At 38.5% G+C, this 27,167-nt stretch overlaps 1 protein-coding gene across 2 annotated transcripts in view; it reads right to left on the minus strand.

Moving 5' to 3' along the window:
• Nucleotides 1–27,167, minus strand: part of rps6ka2 (ribosomal protein S6 kinase, polypeptide 2) — a 65,492-nt gene that overhangs the window by 6,231 nt on the left and 32,094 nt on the right. The window contains exons 4-19 of one of the 2 annotated variants that reach the window (XM_088609657.1): nt 26,358–26,438; nt 24,805–24,884; nt 20,098–20,204; nt 19,041–19,078; nt 18,792–18,934; nt 16,822–16,892; nt 16,345–16,433; nt 14,801–14,865; nt 13,280–13,382; nt 9,394–9,524; nt 4,708–4,830; nt 4,245–4,334; nt 3,626–3,784; nt 3,022–3,183; nt 2,589–2,665; nt 855–972 (exon numbers count right to left, since the gene is read on the minus strand). In XM_088609657.1, the coding sequence (XP_088465783.1) occupies nt 855–972; nt 2,589–2,665; nt 3,022–3,183; nt 3,626–3,784; nt 4,245–4,334; nt 4,708–4,830; nt 9,394–9,524; nt 13,280–13,382; nt 14,801–14,865; nt 16,345–16,433; nt 16,822–16,892; nt 18,792–18,934; nt 19,041–19,078; nt 20,098–20,204; nt 24,805–24,884; nt 26,358–26,438 (1,637 nt within the window). Of the gene's footprint in view, nt 1–854; nt 973–2,588; nt 2,666–3,021; nt 3,184–3,625; nt 3,785–4,244; nt 4,335–4,707; nt 4,834–9,393; nt 9,525–13,279; nt 13,383–14,800; nt 14,866–16,344; nt 16,434–16,821; nt 16,893–18,791; nt 18,935–19,040; nt 19,079–20,097; nt 20,205–24,804; nt 24,885–26,357; nt 26,439–27,167 lie in introns of both variants that reach the window. The other variant, XM_088609655.1, reaches the window with a different exon arrangement.

Consider the following 27,167-nt stretch of genomic DNA (forward strand, 5'->3'; position numbering starts at 1 on the left):
CCTCTACACTATTGTTTCAATTCTGAACATTTGTCAGCCTATGAAAGCTAGTCTAAAACTACCTATTGTATGGTTAATTTGTTTCTTTTCCATCCATTAGCAGAAAATCTGTGCAGATTGTTTTTTGTCTTTTTTGCTAATAGTAAGAAAATATCTATCAGATCCAGGTGTGTGAAGACAAAAATATGAACATATGTTTGAGGTAGTGATTTCCTTTGCTTCTGTGAATTCAGAGAAGGGTGTCCTCCTCAAACTTCCTTGCTTACAATCCATTCTTATATGTTTTTTTAAATTCATGGGTGAAATAACTAAGATGCATCCACCTGGGTGTAACAAGAAGAATGACCATGATTTTCTTTTTAATGGTAAATATTAATGATCTATTTTATATCTCTCCCAATTTGGAATAACGGGTTGATTATCAGTCTGGGTCACTGCTGCAGTCTGAACCAGCATGAGGGTAACAAAAATGTGTGCAGTTTTTCCGCAGGACCACTGTGGAGCAATTTTGTGTTTGGCACTCAATGAGGTCCACACAGCCATCCAGCAGTGTCTTTTGACACATCCCTCACCGACAGCACAGCATGCTCCCCTGTGCCTGACAGGTCTCTGGGGTTGCTGGTACACTGAATACCAGGGATGACCTATGCATAACCAATGTCCAAGAACACCCATTCCAGGCAATACTTGACCAATTGTGTTTCACAATGGGGTGAATTTCTGTTGCTGTCAACGGACATCAAAATCTAGTTTTGAGCTCACTACATGGATGACAGTCCTGAACCTGCACTCTGGAAGAGTACCCCCACTAAGAGCCCCCTGCTATTCTTTTCATGAGAACACCTCTGAACAACCTTTGCTGCATCGGAGACGGTGTCCCAGTTTCCACCAGAAAGTGCATATTGCCCACTTCCGATGCGTGCCAAGATTTCCTCTGGAGTGTCGTCTGGTCCGTTGGCAAAGGGTGTGAAGCTGTTTCGAAAACAGACAAAAGAAGAACTTTGAGTATGAAACAGAATTGTACTGAATGTGCCTGTTACGATGAGTGCAACTTCCCCATGGAAACAGTAGATAAACTCGAGTCAGGTTTGATGGTTAAATGTTTCACAGAGGTGTAGGGACAAGGGTGTTCTGAACTGCTTTCCATTTCTGGAAGTTATGAACTGAAGTTTGAGAGGGAGTAACAATGACAAATCCATCTCACACATCTGTTCCTAATCACCATCATTACGGAAATCAGCTATACTGTATATTGAAAACCCCAAACCCCTTTCGCATTTCTCTCAAGCTTCCCTTATTACAGCAGCCTCTTGGTTTATTCCTTCTGAATGGGGTTCGAGCCTCCTAATCCTATGGCCAGGAGGATCCCCATTAGCCACCAATTATCTAATTTTTTAAACTAATCATCACTCTGGGCTTCTGTTTAGACAACTAGAGGTCTTAATCCCTTCTCTAGGAGCAGAATGGCTGATGAACTGTTTGGAACAAGAATTTCAGTGTTACAGATAAAGAAATGTTTTGGGATAATAGTTGAATCCCACATACATTTGGCTTCCAGAAATGTTTATCTTAGAACGATTCCCTTAAATTTCTTCAAATCTCTTAAATTGTCCTCAACATGCTGCTACTGTATGTGAACATACTGTATCCTACTTCTATACTTATATAACTCTTGTGTCTGATTTGTCCAGGGATCACTTGTTTTTTTAAATAACGAATTTGTAAAAACATGTTGAAAGTCTTTTGATGTAGTTTAGCTTTGGAAACACAGTAGGTTTGCTCTTCTTTTTTCCCTGTTCTAAACAAGGATATTCCTTGATCTGAGTACTCCTGCTGAAAGGTAACTCCAATCTCAGGCCCTCACAGGAGCAGAGACAGATCTAGTTGATTGGTCTGACTGACATGATGTTTATGTTACATTGGGAGCTTCTGCAATCCTCTGGTACCATTGCTGGGGGATCACTGGTTTGACAGTATGGAAGTCTCTTCTGCTGCTGCTCAGATCTGTGTTGCTGAAGGAAGGAAGGGTGGAATTCAAGAGAATCCTGGAGCTCTGAAATCCTAGGAGACTAATTTGTTTCAGCCTCTGGTTTACATGGGGATCAACATGTCATATTTTTACAACACAAAAGTTCTTAAACCCTGCTTTTAAAATCACCAAATGACCAAATGCTGTGCTTCTCCTTTGGTACAGGAATGCATGAGAATGCATGAGATACGCGCATGCAATGTCACAATTTCCTAAACTGCGGAGGTGATCATCTGACGTCGGCAGGTGCAGCTGATCCCCGGAGTATCATTATTGAGGACAGTGCAGGGTTAAGGTTATATGTTGGGTTTGTTTATTATTTTTGTCACCCTTCTTTATCCCCAAGCAGAATACATGGAGTAAAAAAATATATTTTTGAACTTTGATCATTTTTCAACCTAAACCACCACCACTAACATTGCACACTATAGAATATTTGGACATGTGTGTGTATAGTCCAGCATAACCTGTGTTTCATGTGAAAAAACAACTTTTGTTTATAACCCAGTGACAGCAGCAGCTATTTCACGCTTTCTGTGTCTGGGTTAGGAAGGCTCACCCCGCCAGCATTGTGTAGAGTAGAATCCCCAGGCTCCAGATGTCACAGGCAGCATCATATCCCTGCCGCTTGAGCACCTAAAACAGAGTGAAGTATTCTCATTATCCTGAATTGAGGCATGATGTTACTGTACATCTCACATTTGATTCTGGGTAGGGTGCTAATGATGCATATTGTAAAACAAATATTTTGCATAAATATATTTATTTTCTCTCCCCGGTGTGACATTTATAGTGCAGCTGGAAATGTTTAATAGTCATTATTTGTATTATTGTTCTACGGTGGTGCTTTCTGGAGGATGTTTATTAAGCCCAGTTGCAGTCCCTAGTGCATGCCACCAGGGGGAGCAAGTGTGCCATGCTCTGGCGATCCCCCATCACCAGTACTGCATCTCCCAGTTTTAATAGGATGGCTCTACAGTTGTTGTGCTTACCTCGGGGGCCACAAAGTTTGCCGTGTAGCAGGGCGTCATTAGCAGACCGTTTTCGGCTCGCAGCTGTTTGGCAAACCCAAAATCACAGATTCTTATAGACTCTGGGTCTCCAGTTTCATCCACGTAGAGGATGTTGCTTGGCTTTAGGTCTCGATGGACAACCTTTGAGAATACAGAAATGACAAACACTTTGCGAATACCTTTCCATCCACTCATCCATTTTCTAACTGCTTCTCCCAGTTCAGGGACGGGGGGAGCCGGAGCCTATCCTGGCAAGCAACAGGGCCAAGGCAGGGTACACCCCGGACAGGACGCCAGTCCATCGCGGGGCAGACAGACACAAACACACGCACTCTCACACCAGGGCCAGGTTTCCCAGAAGCCAATGAACCTACCAGTTTGTCTTTGGATTATGGGAAGAAACCAGAGCACCAAGAGGAAACCCACTCAAACGTGAGGAGAACTCACAGTCCAAACTCCACGCAGCCAGCATCTCTAGGTCTAGAATTAAGTCTAGGACCCCGGTACTGTGAGGCAGCAATGCTCACCAGTCCACCACCGTGCCGCCTTGCCTATATCGGCTAGTCATATTCATCATGCTCACCCCTTGTGAGTGAAGGTACTCCACCGTCTTCGTAATGGTGCAGAGGACCGCACTGGCCTCCCTCTCCGAGAAGCACTTCTGCCGCAGGATCCTGTCCAGCAGCTCCCCTCCCCTCATCAGCTCCATCACCAGATACACGTACTTCCCGTCGTCGTAGACCTGCAGGAGAGAGCGAGACGGGGGCTTCAGAGGAAGCCCAAAGCAGCGAGGGATCGTTTTCCAAAGACTTCTGGCGGACCAGAGCTCGCCTGAAGACACAGGTTTTTTTTTTTTTTTTTCCAGTTTTTCAAATTTTTTTAATGATCGTAAGTTTTTTATAAAAAGTCAAACAACAGCCACCAAAATTTAATACTAAACTGAACAACCTCTCCTCCTGCCCACCCCAGCAAAGACCCCCACTAAACAGGACAAAATAAAAACAAAACCCCCATGACTACAAACAAGGATAACATAAGAAGACAAATCAAATATACTGTATACAGCCATCCATTTTCTAAGTGCTTCATCTAATGCAGGGTCTCAGATGCTCATCTATTCATTAATTTTCTGCACTTGTAGCACAGCCTGAATCCTTATTGTATAGTATGTATGGGCAAGGAGTGACTTTTTAATTACATACATCTTTTAATGTAATGATGTTTGGATGCTGTCCATATCGTAGGAGGATTTCAATCTCTTCTGATGGGTCTCTCTTGCTCCTGTCGATTATCTGCAAGACATGAGGCCTCATCAACAGCTCTGGTCTTGATGAAAGAGTTCACAGATTTTCCTTCAAGCGTCTGCTAGTGTCTGCTCACCCTCTCAGGAGTTGGGCATCAGAATTTAATAATTTTATATTTATAAAGTACAATGTCATCTTGCATGAAATTGCATAGAATCATTGGGAAGTCCTACCTCTCAAAAGTTATTTTCTCATGTTAAGTGATGTCAAGCAACATTTTCTTAATTGAATGAAAAATTTAAACTGATACTGTATATTATTTTACTTGCATTAACATTGAAAGTTCTTAAAAAGACAAACCGTATTGCAAGAGCACTAATGATTCTAGAACTGTATTACAGTTGCACTGATGATTTCTTACTTTGACAGCATACTCCACACTGGTGATTTTGTGCACACACCGCTTGCACACAGAATATGCTCCAATGCCAATGTCTTCTTTGATTTCATACCCATCTGTAAAATGAATATTGTTCCCATGAAGCTGCTGAAAACCAGAGAGAGAGAGAAAAGGAAGTGAGACAGAGCCAGGTGAAGGTACAGGGGACTGAAAGAAATATATTTTTTATCAGGAAAAAATATTTTTTCTTGAATAGGAAAAAAGAAATGAAACACGTTAAAAGATAGACGCGGCATTTTACGAGTTATCAAACTGTGTTGATATGTGCACCGTCACCTTGAGTATTTTTTCCCATCTTGTTTTGGATTTCTGGAATGTCACAACTCACTGTCCCCTTAAGCCCATCCTTGCTCTAGAGGGGTCCTGTCTCAGGTCTTCAGTTGCCTTTGAGTAATTCTTAGTGTGTGTCAAAAGAAAGGTCTTTTAATAAATTATTATAATCTTTTCAAAAGATAAGAACATTAAGAACTTTTCTCCAAATGTAAGAGGTGAAATGCTATATCATAAAGAGCGAATCATGCAGAATCTTACTGGCATCAGCCATTTATTTTAATTAGGTTATCATGTAATTCTTGTCTCTTTTTGCAGTGGAATCAGTGCTAATTAGTACTTTAACTACAATTAACCTTACCTGGCAAATAGTTATCTGCTCATCCCAATTTGTTTGTGTAAATCAATATTCCTTTGAAATTATTTTGTACTGTAACACAACAGGGTTCAGGCAGGCGCCCTGGCTGCATTAGGTCGGCCCCCCACCATTGGGGGCTTGAACCCGGGACTCTTGTGTCACTCAACAGGGACCCAGCCCGGTGAGCCAGAGAGAGATCTCTCTACAGCTCAGGGGCTGTGGTCCCGCTATCACAGGGAAGGGCGGCGACGTCACCGCTCTGGTAAGCCGGCTCTTACACACCCTGATGGCCGTATGCATTACAGTACTAAACAAATAAGCTTGTTCATCTAATAGAACTCAGTCCTGGGTTTGCACTGAGAACACTCTAAATGGTACAAATGAACTTAGTACACTAGCTATAGACAAACTGTGATATAATCCAACATTAACATACAAACAGTACATATATACAGTATACAAACATAATGCACAACCACTGCAGTTTATAATGATGCAGTGACAAAATACATTACAGAGATGAAAACAATATCACTATTTTGTTTTTGATCTAATATAAAATCTTTCAGCAGGTGTCTGTTTTTTAAATTTCTTTAAATGTGTGGAGCATGTGTGTATTTCAGAGGGGTTTCTCCCACTTCTCAAAGATAGTTTGGACTGTTCTAAGCTGTGCCTTTTCCCTGACCCTGGTCCAGGACCAGAGTGGGTGTCAGTCCTTCTTTTTACCCTACTCAGGTTTCTGCAACCTTCAGCAAGGCAGGTGGCCTTTTCATAATGCATGGATTAAATACATTGGAAATTGTTTTTTTAATGGATCTCCAGTTTGGAGCTTTTGACAGTTTAAGATAAGGCTATTTCTGGCAAGACTTCTATGGGATGAACATGGAGAAGGAGGAGCAGTAGACACGTGCCTCTGGCAAACCTGCTTGTCAGAGCCACTCAACTTTTCTCAAACTGTTACTGTAGCTCAGCATTACCCGACAGATGAGCTAGCACATGGTGAATGAGCTGCAGGTCTCTCATTCGTGTGGCTGCAGACCTGCATGAGCTGCTATTGCAGTGAAAGCCAAGGAGACCCAAGTTGACAAGATCCTGCAGTCCCAGCTGACTGTCAGATATTCCTTTTAGTTCTGTTGTACGATATGTCTTCATACCACAGACCAGTCCCCCTCCTGCTGTTTGGGGCAGGCTTTCCAAATCTGATCAACCCTTCACATGGTTTATACTGTACCTGTGCAAAACTCATGATCATACTCATGAAATCTTGGGGGTACCAATAAAAACAATTCAGATTCAAGTTGCTGAGATGTTAGTCTGTCAGCCGGATGGCCTGATTTACAGGAGCAGTTAGCCTGGAACAACCGTGTTTGAAACTCTGCTCAGCAAATTCAGTACTGCACTTACAGTATTTGTTCATATTGAACTGAGGCGACCATAAGAATTGCTTTGATTTTTCAGTAATCTTGAACTTCAGAAAACTGTCATGCTGTGCTATTAAAACTTTCAGTGTTTGAAACTCCCAGAGCTATCTTAAGCTAAACTCACATGACCTCATCTGAGAGTTCCAGTTTTCTTCTAAATCTAATTCATCCCCATCTTAAAACCCCAAAAGGAAGGAAGGGAACAGAAAAGCAGTAATCAAGTCTATATCCTTGACACAAACTGCAGGAGAGATTATCATACAATCTTTTCGTTTATGTCACAATATGTGGTTGATTATAATTGTACCCCCAAGCTACACATTTATTATTGTTATTATAAAAGGAAAGGGGAAGCTGCTTTCAGTAGATGAAATGTTGTTTTTTCCTTCCCTCAAATGCAAGCAAAAATGTGTTCTTTTACAAAAAGCCGTAGATGTTTGACCACATCAGTTTCAGGAGGCAATAGGCTCATTTATTGCCACTTTTAAATGACCATTTAGTGCCTGCTTGTTTGTACTTCACCTACATTCACTCACTTATTTTAAATACAATAATTTGCCTTTCCTCCTTTGAACATAGAAAAGTTTAATTTCTATAACCTGATCCATTAAAACCTTACATTGCGATTTTAAATCAGTCCAAAGTGGTCAGTATGTTTGTCTACCAGACAAAAGAGAGAAAGGCTTTAAGTGAATGTCTGCCATTTGAAAAAACTATTACAGATGCTGGCAGGTACAGGTACCAGAGATATAAAGAGCATACCTGGAGCAATTTCAACAGATAGCAGACAAAATAATAGCTCTTTCCGTGTTGATGAGCACAAGGAAGACCTATTTAAAACCGAAGTCATGGCAGTGCAGTCACAGACCCTAGTTATTGCTAATCCTGAACTACCAAACCTGAATTCAGATAAGGACGTCTAGAACTACAGTATAGGTAACTACAGGTCCACATCTCTCTTGTCATGCATGACCAGGTAAAGTCTGTTTTTTATTTTGGATGGGGAGAATGATGCAGTGGATTCTCTCAAACACTAATTGCAAGGCCAAGTTTATTATTTCCTGGTTAGTAATATTATTGCCTCCTTCGTTTATCGTGTATGTTTCGTGCACATGAACCATGGCATAAAACAGACCGCAGAGATGTACTGTATAGTTGAATTCACAGCTTCCTCTAATGTACAGAGGTACTTCTAGGCTGGAAGTAGAGTTTTTCTGAGCACCTTTTAAACCATCATTTTTTCTGGAATTGACCCTTTTCATTACCATCAGCTGTGAAGTCTTCACAGTCAAATGATGAGTCTGCTCCTGATGTGTTTGTTTAAAGATGAAGAAATGTCAATGTGTTGTGCAGGTGTGGTGTTTACAGCCATGCGTTGCTTTCAATAGATCCTTTAGTCTTTCATTTGTCCATATTGTATGTTCTTAAAATAGACATAAAATAACCATTTCTTAGCAACAGCAGGCACTCTGAACGTCTTCACAGAGACCGTAATTTGAATGTTATGCTCTTCTTACCACTACATGATTAATGACTCCACAATCAAAAGTAGAGGAAATATTCACTTGTTTTCCCCCTTCGTAAAAAGTCACGGACTTTCTAAAACGTTTAGTATGTTTGTCTCTTTTGTGTTTGTTAATCTTAAACATTTTTAGAATTTTAGAAAAAGGGTATGTGTAGAGTCATGGAATGTCATATGAGTCAGGGAATTGGTCAGAAAAACCTTTATGTCCATCACAGCTTTCTGAATTGCTCTTTCCAGGAATCAATTTGAACGCACTGAGAATATCAACGGACAGCCAGTTCTAAAATTCATTTCCTGGGTGTAAAAAGGTTCTTAATACATGTCTCCTGTACTGTCTCCATATTCCATTTTCAGAGCTTGGTCTTACTCAGTAATTAAAGGTTATGTGTTCAGTTGTTTACAGCACTAAGGCAGACAGTGCGTGCCAGATTAAATTCACTGACATTAAAAGGCTAGTTATTACTGCCCATAGACAACCTGCATATACACACCTGTCTGCATTTTACTGTCCTGATGTGAAGCACAATCTTTCATGTTACATCATCTGCCTTGTTCTAGCACTGCATTTAATTTTACTTGTTGTGTAGCTCATGTGTGGGCTTGAAGTGAAATTCTAAGAAACCATTCCAGTAAAACAGCCATTAAAAAGAGGCTTGCCGTAAAACTGTTCCAAAGTATTTTCAAGATAAAATCCTTTAGTACAGTACATATCGACAGTAAGTTGTCACACCAGTCAAAACCTTATTTCCATACTTAACAGAGGATTAGATTGGAAACATTCCTCTAAAGCTGTGCAAAAGTAGTGATTCTCATTTTCTGTCTGTGAGGAGGCACCTCTGGGGGAGTCAAAGGCAGTGCACTCTATTCTAAGTCTCATTTTTGGGAAGGTAGTGCAACATCAACACACACCCCCAGCTCATTTTCCTGCCTTCTGCTCTGAGGAATCCTTTTCCAAAGCTATTACTGTTAGAGCAGTGAACAGCCCCAGATCAGGCACCTCGAGTTCAGAGCGTGACAACTGCTTTGCAGGATATACAGCAAGTAAGAAACAGCGGAAAGCTTCTTGGAGTTACCTGCACAATTGGGTTCACCGTGTTCTGTCGGGTTTCAGACTGAGCCTGCTCTTGTCCAAGGTTAGACGCAACGAAACTGAACCCTCTGAACAGCTGGTGAGCGTTGGCGCTTGGCGGAACTCCTGGGGAGTCTGGAGAAAAGGAAATGGGGAACACAGGCACCGCTTACGAAAAAAATAGCAACTGAGATTGGATGACATAATTAACACATCAGCAGTAGTGAGATCTGCTGTGATCTTTGAACACTTTGCCTTGAATTGATACCGCCTTAGGTGACCCTGTATTATGTAACAGTAAGCAAACATAATTTACATTCTAAACTTATAGACAATTTTGTTTATATTATAGTTACCGTAGTAGACTTGTGCTATTTAGATATGTTTGAATTAAATAATTAAAATGATGATACTAATTCATGGTATAAATCTCCAATGCAAGATTATCTGAGTTATCCAAAAGTTAGCCTGTCAGATCTGAAAACCTATTCTGATGATGCTGCTATTGTCATTAACAGTAACAGTTGTAACATGTAACACACAAGCAATTCTTGTGAAAAGGGTTACTGTTTAGTTTTAGACATTAGTCTCTGAATGGGTAATTTTGTCATTGCTAGATTTATTCCAGTTTGATGGTGCACACACAATTATTACGTCTGGATATGCATTTTCTTTTATATCAGTCTATGTAGTATGAATTCATCAACTGAAATACTGATACTGAAATCAGAATTTACACAAATTAATTAACCGAACTTCAATTAAGCCATGGTCAGGTCGTAAAGATTAGGCCCCAGTTCAGGCACCTCGAGTTCAGAGCGTGACAACTGCTTTGCAGGATGTACAGCAAGTAAGAAACAGCTGAAAGCTGTTCCCATGAATTCGACGGCTTGGCAAATTCCAAATGGATTCTGAAAATACATATTTCTCAATGTAGGTTTATTGTCTACTATACTGTATATTGAATATTGCAGCACTCACTCAGAGCATTCCAAAACTGAGACCAATGAACAGTTGTAAGAAAACCTGTACAACTGGTAAAACCATTACCAACTATTTTCTCATTTAACATGCAACTAGATGTATTACTGGAGTCAATACTGAATGGTTCTTCTAAACCAAACCCTACTCTGGCCTGAAATCTAAGCTCTTTTTAATACCAATTTTACATAATTTTTCCTCCGATTCAAATTTTACCTTAAGAACACAGATTATTGAAGAAGATACATTTCCAACAGTGTTTTTCAGTGGATTTGATTGTTCTAAACTCATTGTCAAATCTGGTGACTGGAGACCTTCAGAGTCTCACTGAACGATTGCTCTGTTGAAACCCCAGCTAGGGTTAGGGTTAGCATTCCCACACTATTAGTTTTTACGCTCAGTGCTGGATGTGGGGTCCCAGGTGAATTTAGGGACGAGTGATTATTTGTTCCTATCTTTAACTTTTTTTTTTCGGAGACTTTTTTGTGCTTATATTGTATATTTCACCGTTCAGTAATCGTATTCCAAAACTGAGTCAGATCAAAAGTTGTGACAGCAACTGTTCTTGTGAGTATAATGTCATAATTACTAAAAAAAGTCACTTTTTTTTCAGGTGCAGGCTGTCAAGGTAAAATGTCCAGGGAAGGTTAGACAGAGCCCAAATCAGGTGCTTGTATCAGCAGTGATGTAAAATATAAAAAGCAATTCTCACAGGGATCTGTGGTTATCTCTTTTTTTTACACTAGTGATGATACATCTTCACATTATCAATCTACTTAAAGCCTCCACTACTCTTTCCTGCTATTATGATAACTATGTTAATATGTTATCTTATTAATATGGTATGGTTTGTGCGAGAGGAAATAAGCTTGTCATTGGCTTTTTATATAATTCAGAAGCTTCACATACAGTATCTGTTTACAACAACTCAGATTTAACTATACATGAATATTATTGTGAACTGTTTCAGTATCTAACAGATTAATTTCACCAATCAAGTGTGTCTGATGTTCTATCAGGTCAATTCTATGCTATTAATATGATTAAATAATTTGTTCCTGTTTACACGTACTGTATGGTACATGAAGCTTTAAAACGTTTTGCATCATTAAATGTAGATGCATCATTAGCAACTGTTAGCTCAGCACAAAATGACAATATTTCCACAGAAGATCTTAAATAATTGTTTTTGCATAAAGAAGAAAAATATTACACCTAAAGAGTAGAAGAATTAAATGTCTACATTTTTTTAACAGGTGTGTTGACAAAGACAACACTTCTGCTTCGAGCAATTTTTCTTCTTTGGATCTGAAACCTGACACCTAATTCTTCATTGTCCCAGTCAGTCTGCTCTTAATCCTCTCTGTGTTTCACTCAGTTTTCCCTTGTTTATTACATGGGTTTAGTCGTAATCTCAGATGACAGATGCAACAAAAATATATTCAGATAATCTTTAAAGGCTAACCATGAGTGAATGCTTAAAAAGGGGCATTTCAGACTTTATTTTTTTTAAAGATTAAACATTTTTTTTCTCATTTTTGTTGTTTTATGTGGAGCTGATCTAAATCTTCCTTTCTGCATAATTAAACATATTAGCAGTTGTTTGTAAGCGCAGATAGTGTCAGGAAAGCATTAGATTGGTGTTATTTAAAGGGAACAGAAATATATGCTGACTTGAAACGTTATTAACATGGTTGTTAGTAAGGACTGCCCTGTCAATATATTCGGAATGTAGTACAACATGGCAAATCATTGTGTTTGAAAAGCTGTCTAGGTCTATCTGTTTGTGGTGTTAGTACACATAAGCAATAATTCGCACCAAATGAAAACAGTACAGCTTGCAGGCTTCAGTCAGACGGGGTAATAAAAGTAGATTATCCGTGACATCACAGAGCGCTTGGAGAGAGTGATCCTCTTCAGAGAATGACGGGAATGCTCCTGTCTGTTATTCCAATGAGACAGCTACCCACAGGGTAGGTTCCTCAGGTACACGCCTATTTCAAACTAACTCTTTAATGTTGCATGGAGCAGAATTTCACATACAGTGCGAAATTCTCACAACAATTATATTCATAATACAAAGAAAAGCATGCCACTCCATATCTGATACTGTACCATGCATGCTAATTTTGTATTGTCTTTTTTCACAGGTTTATCTCATTCTGTTTTCCTTTTACTGCTGTTACTGCTAATGTTTTCTTTTTTAATTCCTTATTTGAGTCCTTGGATTTTTTCTGATGAAAACACAAAGATAACCTAAGAGGTGTAAAGAAGGTAAACGTTTCCTCACAAATGACCCCCTCTTGTTTGTAACCTTCTTACAGTATGTTCCAGAGAGAGGTCTTCTGCCCTGGTGCTGCATTTGGCTTGCTCTGTCAGGACTGTGAACCCAAGAGGCACAGTATGAGCAGTATGTGTGTTGTGCTGGGGGTTGTGCTTTCATGGACCCTGAACAAAGGCATTTAATGTGATATGAGGGTTGCATCTGCTCTTATGTTCCCCCTGGGAACGGTCTACATCAGACATAAAAAAGAATACCTTACAGTAAAGTTGTAGTGCACTGTACTGTATCATGTTTATCATGTTTTAAATTTGTATCAAAATGTGATGACTCCATCAAAGACAGGTTTAGTCCTGAAAGTTGCTGATGCTAGTTTTTAATTTGTCTAGCAATTCCCAATTCACAGTATCTCCAATGGAGATAGGCAGTTTAATTCCCATCTTGGCTCTCCTTGAAGTGCTTGTACTATTTTATGGCTTATATTCAATTCCCACAAAGGGGCCGAAACAAACAATCTGAAAGACTTTTCTGCTCCGCGCTGAGCAATAGACTTGAAGTACCATGAGTCTCCACAGAGTTCCAGAGCTTTATGTTTCAAACACTTGCTCTGCCTGCGGTAAGGACTTACCAGTCGGTGTGCGGGAGGTGAACTCGGGGTCAAAGTGGAAAGTATCTTCTGGCCGGCCAACTGCTGGCTTGAAAGGAGGTTTGATTTCTTTCCTGTACAATTTCTTTTTGTGTAAGCATGGACGTAAAGAAAAAGAAATGCATTTTATTCTAGGTATTTGTGATTATCTACAACAGAACAGAGAACAAGTAGTAAAACAGTATTGTTTCATTAATTAATTAAGGATTGTATTGTGACACTGAGACAATGTTGCTGCGTTGCTGCAGCAACAAAAGTGAGTTAATTTTATTGTATTTCAGTGGTTTGCCTAGTGGACAGTAGGTTTGATCTCAGAAATATCACACTTTTTTTTCATTCATCCAGAGTTTCATGATAGGCTGCTCTATGGTAAAGTAGAAATCTATTTCCGTTCAATAAAAAAAAGTTCCAAAAAAAGTCTAGAGCATACCTGTCACTTACTGCACAAATATTAATGAAAATGCACTGAATTAATGTAGAAAACAGAATGAAGAAGCTGTTGGGAAGAGAAGATTATCCATATGAGATGATGTCATTTCCTCACACAGAAAATAAGAAATACTATGAAACCCTTTTCTTCCTCCCACCCCTCCTCCGCCCCGCCTCCAGTCTCCAGATACCGGGGGTCCCAGTATCCTCGTCCTGTGGCCAGTGGGCCAAGACAAATTAAATGTGACTAGAACACCAATAAACCTTTCAACACATGCTGTTTCTACTATAATGGGCCTGTATAATGGAAGTAAGGGCCATTTTTAAAATGAATGCTCTTTAATTCTCAGTGAAGTCAAATCTTATTTAAATGCACACATTGCTTGGGAAGGTACACATGCAGATGGATATTGTCTTAACAAGACTCTACAATAAATTAAGTTTCCTGTGGTTTTTGTTTTATTTTCTATGGGATTGTGAGATGCGTTACTTTCCATACGTCTCTGTGTATTGTTATGATTTTATTCCATGCTTTTATTGCTCTTTATTCTTTATCACGAGTGGTGCAGGGTTCGCAATGATGTTGTGCAGAGATGGAGCCCTGGGCTCAACTCCCAGGGTACTCTCTGTGTGGAGTTTGTATGTTCTGTCCACATGTGGGTTTTCATCTAGGGGCTGCGGTTTCCTCTCCCAGTCCGAAAACTGACTGGTAGTAATTGGCTTCTGGGAAAACTGGCCCTGGTGGAAGTGTGCGTGTGTGTTTGTGTCTGTTGGCCCTGTGATGGACTGGTGTCTCCTCTAGGGTGTCCCCCACTTTTCCTGTGCCCCTGAACCAGGAGAAGTGGTTAGATGAGTAGATGAGTGAAGCCCTATGAGTGTTGGAGTCTGTGTGTGCCCTGCAATCGACTGGCATCCCGTCCAGGGTGTGTCCTGCCCAGGGCCCTGGTGGCCCCATGACCCTGTACTGGATTAAGTGGTTCAGGAAATGGATGGATGATATGACACAGTGAGCACTCATTAGAATCCACCAAGCCTGTTGTTCAAATCCACTCTAATAAAGCAGGAGTTACTCACATTCCAGTCTATTGTTCCAAAGAAAGGGTGCCTCTTAATTTCCTCCACTCCATCAGGTCCTGCACCTTGGGCAGAAAATGCATACTGTATGTTCATCACATTAATGGGCAAACTGGAACAATGCAATCTTTCGAGAAATATTCTAATTCTAATGCTGGTGTTTTTTACATTGAGGACAGGGACCTTGTTTTATCATATGACTGTACTGTAACTATTGCTAAATGGCTCTGTGGCTAAAGGTTGCCGGTTCAAATCCCATAGCTGGCAGAGTAATCCTTCTCCGTTGGGCCCCTGAGCAAGGCCCTCCACCCACGCTGCTCCAGGGGCGCTGTATAAATGGCTGACCCTGTGCTCTGACCCCCAGTTTCTCTTCCTGTCTGTGTGTCTCATGGAGATCAAGTTGGGGTATGCGAAAAAGACAAATTCCTAATTCAAGAAATTGTACAGTATATGGCCAATAAAGTGATCTTATCTTATACTTAGTGTCATTCGAATTGCACCTGTTAGATACAGTACTTCTGTGTTATGAGAGTAGCATTTGGTAACATGAGTTGCTTTCATAGCCTTTTCAAAGTACTTGAACAGTGACTGATATGACGAGAGATGAACTCCAAAATCATTAATTTAATCTGTCTGGATTTTCCACTGACCTATTTTGTTAATTGTATTAAATGGTACATAAAATTTCCTGGTCCGTGTTCAAAGACTTTCTTTTCTGTGTCCTAGTATAACACAAAGCACAGCAACAGCTGAACAAGGGAGACAAATTAGCACTGCCAAAGACCAAGACTTTTCAGATCACCACGCTGTGGGGGTGAAATAGTTATTTAACACGTCACATAATAACCAAGAATTAAATCACAGAACAGAACAAAAAGCAATTGGAGAAAAATTAAATATAAAATGCAAAACATTAAAAATAAAAAAATAAATAAAATGGAAGCATAAAATTCATAAAATATGGTTTTCTTTCATTTTTATATATGCCAAATACTGTACTGTATATCCAATAGCATGGCTAATTAGCACTCAGTCATCTTTTCATGAGAAATTCTGCATGTTAGGTATACGTTACTAACCTAATGTAGATACATGCATGTATTACAATTCCTTCCATTAAACCTGCTCACCATGGGTTTTAATTTTAGAGACATGTCATCCTGATACACAATTGCATATAGACAATACATTCTGATAAAGGATGTAAGATCTGTTTGTAATTTCCCTTATCCATGATATTTAATTAAACTAATGTTAAGTAAAGGTGACTAGGAGCAATGGAGCATATTTTCACATTTCAAATAACTGTTGGTAATTGTCATATTCACTGCTTTTTAGAAATCAGTGCTAAAGTAATTTTTTCAGTATTTGTGGAATTATTTTTTTCTGCTTTAATTATATTTTTTGGTGAGCTAAATGTAGATTTCTTGAAAAGTGCTCAAAAATAAAATACAATATTATTAAAGTTTATGACTAAACATGATCACCTAAACATTAAATATGCTTGAATATAGATTTAAATGGCAGCATGTTTTTCTACATACCTAGTCTATTGGTGGGATTTCTTTTAAAAAGTGCTCGTAGCAAACTCTGAACTTCTGGACTTAAAAACTGAGGCATGCCGAGCTTTGCTCTGGAAAAAAAAAAGAAAAAATATTGGCATTAGATTAAAAATTAAATGAAATAATAAATGAAGAGCCAAGTATGAGTATGTACTGCTACAGTGTCCCCGCGAGGATCTGAATATTTATTCAAATATGGAGGGGGAAGCAGGAAATATGAATGAGCAGAATTTTTAATAAAAGGACTAAAAAACATTTTTTGAAAACTTTTTTGCACTGAAATATACATATTTTAGACATAATGTAATTTAGTTTCTCAGTATGATACCTCTGAGATGTACTGTTGTGTACATGCACAGTAGCAGGAGCATCTGCACAATAATAGGTGCAGACAGGTATAAGTTATTTTTCTGCCTGCACAGCAGATCTAATTTTGTGTTGTACTGAAACCAGACTTACTTGAGAATTAATGCCATTGTCTCCTTTCTGTCCTTCCCTTGGAAAGGCAGTGATCCAGTCAGCATTTCAAACTGAAATTTAAAGAAGGTGTTTATAAGGCTACTTCAGATGCTTTATTGCAGGAATGATGTAAACTGTAATAATTACCAATGTGTTATTACCTATATTACATCCCTTTAAATAACAATATTCTTTCTTGCTTGTAAACTCCAACCTTTTAGTAGGAAACTAAACTGAAGTCTCATGATGTTAAAAAAAAAAGTCAGAACAACCGAGTACAAGTGAAGTTCTTGGAGGTTTTTCTATGTATTGTCATTAAAAGTGAGACTTGCGCTAGACTGTTTTGGATCTACAATCTTGTTATCTTTTATTTACTGTTTTAGATTTTCACATACCTGTAGTATAGCTCTGCTATTAATGTAACAAAAATGGAATATTATTGTAATGTAGAATTACATTTTAACTAGAGTCAATTTGAGTCACCTGTATCGAAATGTGTGAACATAGATGTCCAGCAAGGCTTATTGTTTTAAGATAGTCATTACCTTCTCACTGTTATTAATCGGATGTGTGCTGGGCAGCACTTGTTGTAGAAACTGCATTAAGCTACAAGCTCCCCGGCTATTCAGTCCTCAACTCCAATGAAACTGAGATTTTACTGGCTGTGCTATTTTCGCTCTGAGATTATTCTGGGGGCAGATTCAGAGTTCCTGAACAAATGTAATAGTATTTTTAGCAAAGAAAAAAGAAGGGTAATGAAATAATGTATGTAGTAACCTGCAGTGTAGTATACGTAAGTTCTTCAAGAAAGAAAAAGATCACATGGATTTTTTTTCCCAACGGTATCTTGTAATCAGTCAAAGATAGCTTTCTAACAGAAGCAAATTGCCTTTGATTGCACACCACTGCTAGTCGGATGAAACAAATCATGTTTTCTATTCCTATGTCTGACAGATGCTGTGTACAAACCACGTGTTGCCATAATTATACAGGCACATTTTTCTGCATGCTAATATCAAAATCTGATGGGGTAAACATGGGTATACCCAACAGAAGAACAGTTTAATATCTATCTTTATAACAGCAGATGAAAAATGATACTTAATAACAGACTATTTTAAATAGCATGCAGCAAAGTGATTCATTTACATTTTTGGTGCTACTGCATGTAGTTAAGATTTGAAGTGCTTAAAAGCATAAGCACTAATAATAGGTTCACAGGCCCACAAGTTGTTCATAAACACGATGTTTAGTGAAAACAGAAAAAACAAACTGATTATAATGAAGACTTGTTTCTAAGTGTACTTAATTATTTTTTTATATTATAGTATCATTAATTATTTAAATGACTTTGACAAAGTGTGACATACTGTAACTTTACACAGTATACTTATATCCAGATTGATCTTTTTCTGATAATTTCTTTATGTCTCACTGTGCGTTAATACATTATGTGTTGGACTAGTAGTAAGTTACTAGGCAGTTGTCCCACCCCTAAGTAGATGGCAGCCCTCAGGCTCCATGAGCAGTCCGTTGATCTGACACTGATAGGACACACCTCCAGCTCAGATTATTTCCCTTTTGGACTGAAGAAGAGAGTGATCCCCCTACAGATCCCCCTACAGTACAGTATGTCCAGCCTGCTGGTTTTGCTCTTTTCTAACTTGTTTGTTTAGCATAATCGGAGCAAATCTATTTTTAGTTCTTTTGCATTATGAAATGTTCTCCCTTAAATCCCAGAGTTTGCCTAACATTGTATCATTTTTGTTTTTGTGAGCGGATTTCTCTTCTGCCCTGAAATGATATTTGCTTTCTAATCCCCTAAGGGTATATCCTTTCACATGCTTAATTTCCTTCTTCTTGTACATGGTATTCACTATTTAGCAGCTAATATCAACATTTTTTTAGTCAGGGCAGATTTGAACAAAGCTTCTGCATGCAGCTTTTGGCGCTTGTGAAAAATGACATACCATTAAAACACCAAAGGACCACCAGTCTGCACTTTGTGTGTGTCCTCTTCTGTTCACCACCTCGGGGGCCATGTACTCTATTGTTCCACAGAACGAGTAGGCTCGCTTGTCATGGTCTATTGCCTCTTTGCTGAGACCAAAGTCTGAAGGACAGGAAAGAGAAAAGCACATTATAGCAGAAACCTCTTCAGGCAGCAAGCATGATGGAGGATGCTGCAGAGAAATCTACATCCACAGCACTGCGCTCACCTGTTATCTTGATGTGCCCCTCTTCATCGAGAAGGATGCTGCAAAAAGGTCAAGAGCAAGGAATTAGAAATGAGTCTGGCAAGATGCAAAGAGTAAAATTCTGTTACTCTACAAAAACTGTAGCGGGCTTCTGATAGAAAGCTTCCTCTGAGTAATTAATTACTGAGACATAAAAGCAATTACTTGTTTATTATTTGTTACCATGCTGTGCTAGAGGAGAAAAAACACTTGCCGTGTGTCACTCTGTAAACTGGTGTTGGGACCTGATTTAATACTGATTTTCTTGATAGTTCTCTTCATAATTTAAAACCTCACCCTTATCAAATTATTCACACAACACTAATTTTATAACAGTATTATTAGCATTTCATTTTTTTCTCTAGATCTTTTTAGATTTTCTTCTCTAGATGCTTTGCTCTCTAACACGTATAAATTCCTACTCTTACTGTATTTGCTAGATTGGCAGGATCCCTGAAATGTGGTTAGCACTAGCCTCCAAACATCAGTGATTAACAACTTGAAGTAATAAGCGCCTAGTTAATGTAGTGTTATCTTTTGAAGATTCAATGAAAGGATAGGTGCAACAATTAAATCAATACGAGCATGTCTAAAATAAAGAAATCTCTATTAAAGTGAACAGTACTGGACAGCTGTTACTGAGGCAGAAAAAGGCACAAAGCTGTGATATTAAGGAGCACATGAAACTGTTCTGCTCAGAATTATCTAGGGACTGCTCTCCTTATCATTAATTATTCCTGCTGAATTACAATTTATAATGTCTCTGTTATGCAGTGGTAGTATAATACAATGTATTTCATCTGATTATTCATGCAAAATCTGCAGGCAAAATGCCATTATAAGGCAGATTATTAACACCTCTTGTACACTCCTGTTTCCGATACTGAAACAGGTGATCCAAAATAATATTCTCTTCACAGTTCCATACATGCACTATAAATTCTTTGCCTTCAAATTTTTGTTGAGCATATAAAGATTCCTGGAGGTCTCCTGGTTCATTGCACTGCTGAATCCAACATAAGACATAATTTATTCTTACTTTTCTGGCTTCAGATCCCTGTATATTATCCCAAGACTGTGCAGGTGGTCTAAAGCCAAGGCCAGCTCAGCTAGGTAGAATTTGACATCTTCTTCTGTAAACATCACCTACAGTAGGTAAAAAAAAAAACAAAACAGATAAAATGTTATTCCATTCTGTTGGCTTAATTACTATGCTCTCCTCCCCACTGAGAGCTGATGTGTGGTGAGCGTTCTGGCGCACCATGGCTGCTGTCGCATCATCCAGGTGGAGGCTGGACACTGGTGGTGGTGGAGGGGATCCCCGTTACCTGTAAAGCGCTTTGAGAGGAGTGTCCAGAAAAGCGCTATATAAATGTAAGCAATTATTATTATTATTATTATTATTATTATTATTATTATTCATGTATTTTCTAACCCCTTCTAACATCCAGTTCAGGGTCGTGATGGAGCCGGATTTCATCCCAGCAAGCAACAGGTGCAAGGCAGGATACACCCTGGAGTGGACGCCAGTCATGAAGACACAAACAGACACAAACACAAAGGTTTCCCAGAAGCTGATTAACCTACTAGTAAGTCTTTAGACTGTTGGATGACACTGGAGCACCCAGAGGAATTCCAATTAAACATGGGGAGAACATACAAACTCCTTGGGGTAAGTTTGTTACCTTTAATGCTTAAATGGTTCATATGGTCCAGTGATTGACATCTAACTGTATTTTCCATCTACAGTTTATATTTATCCACATTCAGTCAGCTTGTCCTGGCCAGTGTCAAGGGGTAGCTGCATTTTTATGTTAGTAAATTATTGAGAACTGCAGATATATTACAGAAATGGTATTTCAATACTTCCATTTGTGTCTAAAATTGTATTATGTGGGATTTTCTTTCCAATGGGTGGAGAGGTACAAACAGCAATATTTTCTGGCATCAAAAACAGCAGCACATCTGTCTGTCATGCATACAGGTTTCTGAGTGTTGGACTGCAGCCCGTTCCTAACAAAGTCAAATCTGCTACTAGTGTTGTTCCAACTGCTTTAGTGAATAAACGTCTTAGTTTGCTTGAACAGACAATTATCAGCTCTCCAGTTGCTTGTAAGTAATTAAAAGACAGAACCTACTTGCAAACTCAGTCAAAGCATAACATTTGCACAGATGGGTGCATACAGCGTCTAGGCGCATTAAAAAGGTGGGTTTTTGAGCGCTTGGCAGATGAGTTGTTTTTTTCTCACAATAAGCAGCTGATGGAAGTGAGAACTGAAGCTTTATTTGAAGGCACAGATGTTCCCATTTATGTTTACTAAAAGGCTAATTTTAGCAAAGACTAGATACTTTTAGTTGTAGCCTCTTGCAAACGTCATACAGGAGACACTGGCATCAGAATTGAAAGTAAAAGGTAGAGCTGGTGATGAGAGAAGAAAATCATGGTTAACATTCTGCCTCCCTGTTGAGATGAATTAATTTGACGGTCAGCAACAGGATGAAACGATGTTACTATTTGGTTTATATTTCTTAATTTCCAAAGTGAAGAAGAACCAGGAATGGTACTAATTAGCTATTGGAAGCACATTTGAGTGAAAAAAACACAAGCACCAGGTTAATTATGTTGTGTCCATCTTAATAGAGTTTTTAATCTACCTTAATGCAGCTCTGCGTGAGTGATGTATTATCCCACCGCACAAGCCCTTGTGCAATTAATCAAAGCATACACCTCTTAATCTACCTGATGGTAGCAATCTTCACAGGAATGTGTTTGTGATAAAGTGCCTGTTCGCCAAGCGTGAAACAAATTTCTTCAACGAATCAACATCCGCAAGATTGCAGAAAACTCATATCCTGTGTGTGTAATGGGACTGGGAGGAGGAGACTAGAACAGCTGACTGTGTCAAAGACTTGAGGACGAAGGGGGTCAGGGCAATCTTGACCTCTGCTGTAATCTTTGGCTTCAGCCCTTCATTACTGAAACACTTTTCACCAGCAGGGTCATTGAAGTAATCAATGTAATTAAGAGTCCATATACTAAATAAACTATTTGCAAGTCTACAGTCCTGGAATGGTCTGTCAGAGGTGCAAAGATGCATGAAAGTTGTTACTTCGTGATATAAGGTCTGTTCAAATTTCAAAACCCAATTCGTCTTCGGGTTATTGTTCCAGCCATGGTTTACCGAAGTCATAACTGAATTTAATTGGATGGCAAGTCATTTTCAGCTCTGCAAAAGCCGGAAGTCCGGGCTTCCCAAGTGGTTCAACTAGGAAAAGGCCCTCGCCCCGATTGCAGTAGTTTTATGACCATGGGTTCGAGCCTGGGCCTGGCTCGTCAGGACCTGACTGTGACCAGAGTTCCTCAGGCTTTGGGGCACAATTACTTGAGCACAGAGACAGTACAACTGCAGCCACTCAGGGAGACACGCCTCTGCCAATTGGAGCCAGAGCCAGTGCTTTGAAGGTGGGTGAGTTGGGAGACTCTGCCCACGCCTTCTCATTTTCCCCTGTGTGATATCCTGGGGATCATAGCTACAAGCCAAGATGCGAAAACCACATAACTAGCTGTTGAAAACTGGTAGAGAATAAATAATATAATTATTGATCCTAATTTCAAAATAAAACTTGAGATTTAACTAAATTTTGAGACCACATGTTTAACTCACAGCCACGTGCACCTGGAAGTGCACAAGTATAGAAATGAACCCACTGTTTTCAGTGCTCACCTCTTCACATTCCTCCACCCCATCTTTATGCTTGCAGAGGGCAGCTCTGTAACTGGTGCTGGGGGTACAAATATCCTTGTCATCACTGATAGCGTCTCATTCCCTCAGCCAAGTGGGAGTAATGCAAAATCTGTATCTCAGATTGTTCATTCTACTCAAACACTGAATGCTATTCATGGTCTGAAGCTATTGAAGAGAGTTTAACATTTAGTCAACATCATTAGTTTAAGGTTTGGACTGTATGAAGTTCAGTGGGGACTTGATGCAACACATCATTACCTTTCCTTCTCATAGATAACAGTAATTGTAATGCACACACATATATCTATATGTATAAGAGTTCCACGTCCTTGTTCTGACATCATCCTGTAAAATGATTTTCGCCATGAGGGTCTGTTTCCAAAGAAAGAAAAGATAAACTGGTTTAAAATGATAGCTTTTGGTGTCCGTGATATAAGTCTAATTAAACTGATACTAAGGTTTGTACAAATTCATCTTGGAGAGGCATAAGCAATTAAACATGTTTCATACAGTATGTTTTAATGCCTTTCATTTGCAACAGAATAAAAGAAAAATGTAAATTAAGATAATTGACTAACATGCGTTGCCAGTTATAAGCTAATTCTCTAATAATATATCAGGAATGCTTTGAATAACAGGTTTTGTTCTCATTAAGTGCTCTTTTGTGTCTTCCTTGAGAGGCCCACAGATGGAAGCAGGGATCTCCAATTAGCAAGATCAGACAGAAAAAAAAACATAACCTCCAATACAATCAGTTAGCTTCATTTGAACATTTTCATAAAGGTCGCTTAAGCACTGTTTGTATGTTTTAGAAAGCCAAGAACAAATCAGTATTCCACTAATTAAATTCTTGTGGCCTATTTTAAATCACCATGCAACAGTTCTATTGAGTTTTTGGTTTTTCATTATTAACCACACAGTAGGTGCTAAAAACTGTGGACATTGCATGATTAAATTGCATTCCAGCTCATATTCTCTCAGCAGAGGATTCTGACCCAGGAAGCACATTTGTAAAATAATTTCCATCAGGAGCAGAGTAGGTTGTTTTTCTTCAGACTTCAGGCTACGTACAACTGATGTCATTTTACAAACATAGTCTGTTATGGCATTTTTTACACACTCAGAATGGAATAGCCATTTCTTCCTAGAAAAAAAGGATTTGGAAATGTCTTTACATTTATCCATGCCTGCTCATTTACTGTACTTCATAGTTTTTTGTATCTTTTATAGTAAAGCTCAATATTTCTGGATTTGCATCAAGAGAGATGCTGGCAAACGAGGAATCAAACAGCTTTTTGTCAGTGCATTGAGCAAGTACAGTACCTTCAGGGATCTTATGAATATTTTCAAGACTTTTATTAAGACTCATTATTTTTGCTTTTGGTTATATTGATGTGCATGGGCCCTTCCTATTTGTCATGCTCGCTGGGTTGGGATTTAATTAATCACATTTTTGTAGGATATGTCAGTTAAATGGAGAATCAATTACTGATAACATATTGTGTTCAATATCTGCTTACATAACATCACAATGGCATTACTATGCTCAAGGCACTTTCTGTAAAACACATTCACAACTGAATGAGCAAATTAGCTAATTTTAATTAGAGATTCCTTTTTGATTGAGAACTCAACATTTTATCATGGGATTTGCAAAAGTGATTGAAATGATAATTAAATTTGATGTGCTGTATAGCGGGTTCATTGTGTTCTAATTGCAATCTGAGGTCTAGATGTGAGTCAAAGTTAAGTTAAAATTTAATTTTGTTGCTTATTATTCTAGCATCAGACAACATCATTTCAATGTATTGTATTAAAAGTACCAATGTTATGCATATAGCTTTTTAAACTTGCAAAGTTGATTATTTTGCAGTGTTTTAATATGTAGCATGCAATGCTATTCTTGTTCCATTCATTTTACTGGTCGAAGATTTTTAAGATGAAAGCATAACATAGAAAGCAATACATTTTAGACTGTCAAGCTAAACAAAAAAACTGACCTCTTTGGATAGACGTGTGAAAAGATCTCCACCTCTCAGAAAATCTAAAATAAGGTACAGCTTTCCTTCAGTCTGAAAGGCTGTAACAAAGAAATACAGATAAATGGCCAAGTTAAATGTTTCAAACCTTATTTAAATCAAAACAAATTTCCAAGCGCTAAAAAGGTATATACTTATGAGATGTTTACACATTACGTACTTGATTTTGAGAAAATACAGCTTATACAAAAAAAATGCAAAAGCTGTTTTGGTTAGTTACTTAGGACAGCCATAGAAAAAAACTGGAAATGGAGAATTCTTGACAATCTTCCAGACAGACAAATTGTTTCTCATTTTCTATTATAATAGGGTGAAAGAAGGACTACAGTATGTATGTATATAACCACATTAAACCCATTAAGAATTTCTCCAAAGGAAGTTGGTGCTTAGTCATCTGCCTTTGTGATAGCATGCACTGGGACAATGTTAGGTACAGTATGTTTTTCCCATCTGTTTTTTAAAGACAAAGGACTCATTCGTACTTCAAGGCTTTAAACAAGCCTGAAAAGATTCCGTTACTCCACCTTACAATCACTAAATAGCAGAACCCTCTACAGAGGTTTGCACAGTAAAATACAAATAACATGTCAGTGATGATTAAGACTAGACTGTAGTTCTGTTAAATAGGCCCAGTCGTTGATGAAAAGAAAGAAATCATGACACAGTCAGTTAAGTAGAAAACAACTTCAATGTACTGAATGCAAGCTTTAAAAAGCTGTGCCAGTAACACATCTGACGATTTCTCATAACATGAATGGAAAACTAACACTGCATTAAAGCGATCTTTAGTAAAGCATGCTGCACATTGACATAAAAATATTGCATACTACATGTGTTTCCACATGGACAACTTATTCTATGTGCAGTAAACCTCATCTCTAGATTTGATGGCTTATTTAAGACTTAAAATTAATTCTTAGTGATCTGCCAGTGACTGCCTAGTAGCAGTAGCATCCTGTACTAAACTATGAGAAATAAAAGCAACATGCTGTGTAAATCTGTTGAAGAATACAGTCCAGCTACTATTATGCTCTGTGTACCTGATGATGTACTTTTTCATGCTTCACATTTTACATTTTGTTCCTTAATTCAGAATAAAGTGTTTGCCATGTGGATTCAGAGTCAGAGAGAAAGGACGACTTATTATTGTACTTGCCTCTCTGAAGAGCCATCTACGGTTCATGTATGTGAGATGCAAGGGACATTTGTATTAAGTTACTGTGTCAAAAAGAAATGAAAAATTCCAAAGCCTCATTTTACTATACTTTTTAGGGTCTTTGCCTGCCTTTTCAGTGAAAACAAGTTATAGCTTTGCTATATTGTCGTTTGTTATTTACATGCATAACATGACTAATCCAATAGACACTGTAGTCTCATTTGAATACCTCTGTAAAAAAAGTTAAACACAGCTCTCCAAGTAAACACATCCCTGTCTTTGGAGATGGCTGGACATGATTTTAATGCTTGCATACACTTAATGAAGAAATAAAGGAAGACAGAGATGCATTACTCACCGTAATGAAGTTTAACTATGAATGGGTGATTCACTTCAGCCAGAATATCCCGCTCCATTTTTGATCTCACCCTGTCGCGAACTGAAGAGCGAAAAGAACAATGAAGAGTAAAAAGCACATTTAAATCGCAACAGGGGCCTCGTGTGGGCTCTTTCTTTAGAAAATCTTGCATTCTGACAGACATGGGATTCGGAAGACATGAAGGGAAAGAAAATTCCCTTCCTCTACTTCACAAGACATAATATGTCTCCCAGGTGTGTGTGCCTTGGCAAAGCCTGTAAAGATAGGTGAAGCCTGAAAGCAGAGTGATTTCTGTGTAGTGCCTTCATTAGGACAGAGGACAGCAGGCTCGTCTTAGCAGGTGGATGAAAGCAACCTGCCAAGACTCATGAAACCTGTGCCTCTTCATGAAACTGATTGCAGTCCTTGATGTGATGAAGTATTTGTAACAACACACACATGCTAGGTCAAACAGCCTCCTACCATTAACTACTTGTTTCATGTTTTGCTTTGTGCAACTCAAGAAGTATTTGCATATTTATAAATAACTAAAAACTAAACATTTGAATATGAACACATCCACAAATGACATGGGAAACTAAACACACGTGTTGAAAATGAAAAATGATAGTGAAAGTGATAAAAAATACAATTGGTGGCTGTAAGGCTTTAGGAAAATATGTTTAGATTCCTTACAGAACTTCTTCTATAAATTACTGCATTGATCCTGAAATTGGATATATGTTTCAATATCAGTTAAAGAGATGGTAATTCGAGGACAGTAAATGAGATCGGTGCTGCTCAGTTCTA

The sequence above is a fragment of the Lepisosteus platostomus genome, chromosome 17, assembly GCF_059453375.1.
Source record: "Lepisosteus platostomus isolate fLepPlt1 chromosome 17, fLepPlt1.hap1, whole genome shotgun sequence".
NCBI classification, from domain to species: Eukaryota; Metazoa; Chordata; class Actinopteri; order Semionotiformes; family Lepisosteidae; genus Lepisosteus; species Lepisosteus platostomus.